Source organism: Magallana gigas, chromosome 6 (genome assembly GCF_963853765.1).
Source record: "Magallana gigas chromosome 6, xbMagGiga1.1, whole genome shotgun sequence".
NCBI lineage: Eukaryota > Metazoa > Mollusca > Bivalvia > Ostreida > Ostreidae > Magallana > Magallana gigas.
Window position 1 is genome coordinate 54,353,546 of NC_088858.1, and position 5,727 is coordinate 54,359,272.

Genomic DNA, 5,727 nt, shown 5'->3' on the forward strand with positions numbered 1-5,727 from the left:
GATTCGTTGTGTTATACTGACCGGAAAACGTAAATCTTACGTTTCTATCACGCAGTAGCTCATACCCCCACCCCCCACCCCGCATGCACAAAAAACTCGACGATGACGTATTGTCAGGTCCTCGTTCATAAAAATCTTGCTATATTTGGTATAACCTTCTCGAAAATTCCGCTAACAACCAGATTCTCAGGTCCGCGCCCAGGCTAAACTTCTTGCCTTATTTGGTATACCCTTCTCGAAATTTTCCGCGAAAAAACTACCGCAGTGTTCAAGAGACTGCATTACCAAATAAGGACAGATTCTGCATCATACCAAACTTTACTCCATCGCGGAAAAAAATAGTTCTGACTATTTGTCCTGTTTAAGGCAATATGCATATTATCTCGCACACAAATATCAAAAGAATTTGTTTGGTAACTTAGTTTTTTTACGATAAGACGAAATAAATATTTCAAATACTTCAAATAACACATTAAAACAAAAGAAAATACAGGTTTCATGCTAGCGTAGTATTTTCCTCTTTTCCCGCAATTATTTTCTCACTCTTTCGAGAAACGGCTTACAGCGAAGATGGCATCCGCACAGAAACGTCCAAAAAGAGACGAAAACGAAACCATAGATGGTTATATCCATATGATATCCCCCGTGAAGACGTCAAAAAACAAAAACATCAAGTATTTCAACGCCGTCATGCAAGAAAAACTGAAATTTACGGACGTTGTTTGTTTCAAGCCAGACCTACACTGCAACTTCCAAGACTTGGAAAAGAAAAAGTAAGTTCTTGTGCTTTTATATAGTAATATTCTGAAAACGTTTTCTGTATAATATAGGTAGACTTTTCTCAACGAACTATCAAAGACTAACGATAAAGTAGCCTATATTAATGATGGCTTTTGCCTGACGTCAAAACGTTAGGCATCGATCGATAGAGTCCTCATCTAAAGGTTATATCTAACGTTTGAAAGAAGCGTTCTCCGGAACAGTGCTAGCAATGAAAGCTATTTTCCATTAAAACGATAACACTATTTATGTTTGTTTTGTCAACATTTATATTAGTTACATAAGATGTAATGAACAACAGTGAAAATTTTTCAAATTATAAGACGATGACCATGTACGTATGTAATCCTGATTTAAACAAAAAGTGGCAATGATTCAAGCGCGTTACTAATGCCGTCGAGTTTTCCTCCTCTTGACAGTCAATGTTTACGTCGGCTGCTTGCTAGACTCGTCGGCCGATCCCTTTGCCAACATCAAAGAATTGCCGCCGCCGCCACAACAACGCATGCAGTTGTAACCGGTAACAGTGCACGCACACTGAATTGAAATTAATGAAATAGTGTAGGGCTACTGTAAATCGTGAAACAACTATTTTTAGTACATACACTTATGTATTATTATTATTCTAATGTTTAGAATTACTTTGTGTTAAATGTATGGAGAGAGAAAGACCGACCAAACTTACCTATGCTAAGCAAAGTAAGCTTCATCAGACTAAAAAAAAATTCCTGACTCTTTTTTTAATCATGTAGAAAATTAAAAATGTGGGTATATTGTTGCGAAAACAGTTATTTCCAACATGCAATCTCTAAATGTTGAGCGAATTATTTCTTTGATGTTGGTAAAGCACCCGGAGCTCTGACAGTCGTACTGCGTGGGTGTTTTGGCGGCATGTCTTTCATGCCGGCCAAGCATATGGCGTAAGGCGTCAAATTTTAGCGAACAGCTGACAGAAAAAAACTGGCACCAAAGTCTGCAAATCGACCCTATTTTGAAACTAGCTCTAACACAAAGGCAAGCATGTCAATATCTTGTTGCCTATTAAGTACTATGGTGGAATGCAAGTAATAATTCAGGCACGTAACATCGTCTTTGAAAGTGGGAGGGGGGGGGGGGGAGAGACTCATCTAAAAAATCTCATCAAGCAGAAAAAGAAGGGAAAATAAAAAAGGTTACTTTACAAATCCTAAAATTCCTACTCGGGGAGAGAGGGGTATACCTTTAACTTCAATTTTACTGTTTAGTTCCTTATTTTCAATTCAATTTCTTACATGGTGCCATAAAAGTTGGGGGGGGGGGGGGGGGGGAGGGGACTCCATGTTATTTCCATTTTTAAAAAAATCTTTGCTGCACAAAAAAGTTTTTTTTGAGGGGTGGACTGGCTCTCTCCACCGCACTTAGCTTTGATCAACACAATCCTTCTTTGCTTAGCTTATTAAAAGTAATGAAATGGTGTTTTTTTGCTTACAGAAGCCCAGTGTCCCTCAAGAACATACAGAGAGTTCCAAGCAATAGAACTTCAGCAGACTTTGACATAAGGGTTGGATTTGCATCAGAATTGTCTACTCCAGTGAGAGCATTGGACTTTGACTTTCAACCTCCACCTACGCTTCAAACCACAACTATCAAAGATATTGAGCAGAACTTGAATGCTTTTCAAAAGGTAAAACGCACAAGATTTACAGTTCATTTCATTCTGGCCTATGAAACCAAAGTTCTTTTTAAGTTTTTGTTATATTATGTCCAATGATTCACCTACTGCCAGAAATCCATTCGAATAAAATTCACCAATTTGTTTGTTTAATGACATCTCCTTAATGAACCATTCTTCAAACAATTTAATTTTGAAACTTGCATTAGATAGTATACCTAGAATTCATTATCTTTATCTTTAAATTATACCAATTAAAACTAGATTTTTTCAACTAAATGCAATTTGTCTAGTTGGGTATCTGGCTATTACCATTTGACTTCAATGTAAAATATGTCAATTACTATGAAACCTTTGGCTTACAAACTTCTTATAATAAATCTTCATTGTTCCTCAAATGCTAGTGTCAAAAAAAACAATCAAGGTCACAAATTCGTATACATATAAGGAATATACAGCATGTTAACTGATTAACTAGTTAGACAAGTTGAAAAATTTTCATTCAATGTCTTAACAAATTGGTTGTAAGATGATATACCATACACTTTGTTTATTTGACAAACACAAATCACAGAACTTCAGAATAATGAATGTGTTCACTTGTGTACCATAAATAATGTGTATCTTGTATTATAAATAACATATTTGATATAACTGTACATTATGTAATTAACGTCAGATTTTTACTTAAAAATTAATATTATAACTCAACATGGTTTTTATTCAATTGTAAATCTGTTCTTCTCTTCTTCAGGCAACCATTGCAATCAAAGTTATTGACATTGGACCTACAGAATCGCGCACAACCCGGTCAGGGCAAGTAATGGATTGCAAACACATTATCGTTGCTGATTCTACCAGCTCAATCTCCTGCTGTTTGTGGGAAGCCCACTTTGACTCCATAAAACTCGCCCAGTCATACAAAATAACCAATGTAGCAGTGAGAAATTTCGACAACATCAAAACTCTTACTACATGCCCAGATACAGCCTTTGAAGCAACCAATGACATTGGCCCCATTGTAGAATCTGAAAAGAAACCCATTTCAGTAGAAAAAATTATTCGCATCAAGTCTGCTGCATGCACCGCGGCCAACAAATGCTCAGTCTGCAGCAAAGACGTGGGGAACTTCAACTCTGAGCTTGACACCATAAAATGCCAATCTTGCAACATGAGACAAAGAACCCTCGACATCACAAAACAATATAAATGTGAGGTAGTCGCTCAAGTCGACAACAACAACACCAAGTTAATAATACCGGATTTAGTGTTGAGAGGCCGTCCAGACCTTGTCCTTGATCCAAATCAGTTGGAAACACAACTCCTCAATTCCGTATCTCTAACTGTGAAACTCAACATTGGCTGCACACATGTGTTGGACATTACACACATCCAAAATTGAGGGATTTATCAAAGAAACTGTATACTTTTTGTTAAGTACAAATCAGCAATTTGTATCAGTTAAAAAAATTGGTACTTTAAAGTTGTAGCTGCTCATTTTTTATTTTTATTTTGTACAAATATACAAGTACAAATAAGCAATTTGTATTGATGACTTAAAAATCTTGGTACTATGCACTTGTAGATGCCCGTTTGTTTTTTTTGTTTTTTTAATACAATTATAACTACAAAATTATTCGCATCAAGTCTGCTGCATGCACAGCGGCCAACAAATGCTCAGTCTGCAGCAAAGACGTGGGAAACTTCAACTCTGAGCTTGACACCTTAAAATGTCAATCTTGCAACATGAGACAAAGAACCCTCAACATCACAAAACAATACAAATGTGAGGTAGTCGCTCAAGTCGACAACAACAACACCAAGTTAATAATACCGGATTTAGTGTTGAGAGGCCGTCCAGACCTTGTCCTTGATCCAAATCAGTTGGAAACACAACTTCTCAATTCCGTATCTCTAACTGTGAAACTCAACATTGGCTGCACACATGTGTTGGACATTACACACATCCAAAATTGAGGGATTTATCAAAGAAACTGTATACTTTTTGTTAAGTACAAATCAGCAATTTGTATCGGTTAAAAATATTGGTACTTTAAAGTTGTAGCTGTTCATTTTTTATTTTTTTTTTGTACAAATATACAAGTACAAATAAGATGACTTAAAAATCTTGGTACTATGCACTTGTAGATGCTAGTTTGTTTTTTTTTTTGTTTTTTTAATACAATTATAAGTACAAAATTATTCGCATCAAGTCTGCTGCATGCACCGCGGCCAACAAAGGCTCAGTCTGCAGCAAACACGTGGGGAACTTCAACTCTGAGCTTGACACCATAAAATGCCAATCTCGCAACATGAGACAAAGAACCCTCGACATCACAAAACAATATAAATGTGAGGTAGTCGCTCAAGTCGACAACAACAACACCAAGTTAATAATACCGGATTTGGTGTTGAGGTCGTCCAGACCTTGTCCTTGATCCAAATCAGTTGGAAACACAACTTCTCAATTCCGTATCTCTAACTGTGAAACTCAACATTGGCTGCACACATGTGTTGGACATTACACACATCCAAAATTGAGGAATATATCAAAGAAACTGTATACTTTTTGTTAAGTACAAATCAGCAATTTGTATCAGTTAAAAAAATTGGTACTTTAAAGTTGTAGCTGCTCATTGTTTATTTTTTTTGTACAAATAAACAAGTACAAATAAGCAACTTAAAAATCTTGGTACTATGCACTTGTAGCTGCTCATTTGTTTTTTTTGGTTTTTTTAATACAATTATAAGTACAAATAAGCAATTTGTATCGGCAATTTAAAAAAATTTGGTACTATGCAGTTGTAGCTGCTTGTTTGTTTTTCTAGTACAAATATGTACAAATAAATAATTTGTATCAGTGAATGAATAAAATTTAGTACTATGCAGTTGTATCTCCTCGTTTCTTTTTATGCCCCCCATCAAAGAAGGGAGGTAATATTGCTTTGCTGCTGTCTGTCGGGCAGTCCACCAACAGTTTCTGTTCATTTTCTTCGAAATTTGGTATATATACGTTTATCATCATAATATCAGGGTCAAGTCTGATATTGGGTACAATCAAGCAATTTTCAACAGAGTTATGGCCCTTGGACTTAAAAAAATTCTAGTTTTTATACACGTGTATTATTATAATGTCTAGGTCAAGTTTGATATTGAATACAATCAAGCAATTTTCGACAGAGTTATAGCCCTTGGACTTTTCTAGTTTTTTGCAGTTTTCGCTCATTTTCTTAGGAGACAATAAACATATTGAAATTAAATTTGGCATATAGGTTTATCATGATAATCTCTAGGTC

At 35.8% G+C, this 5,727-nt stretch overlaps 1 protein-coding gene across 1 annotated transcript; it reads left to right on the forward strand.

Annotated features, from left to right (window-relative positions):
* Window positions 1-434: 434 nt before the first annotated feature.
* Window positions 435-3,881, forward strand: LOC136276575 (uncharacterized). The gene is made up of 3 exons (XM_066088930.1): window positions 435-773; window positions 2,251-2,443; window positions 3,186-3,881. Exons 1-3 carry the CDS (start codon window positions 571-573, stop codon window positions 3,831-3,833), a joined length of 1,044 nt encoding a protein of 347 aa, XP_065945002.1. The 5' UTR covers window positions 435-570; the 3' UTR covers window positions 3,834-3,881.
* Window positions 3,882-5,727: the final 1,846 nt, after the last annotated feature.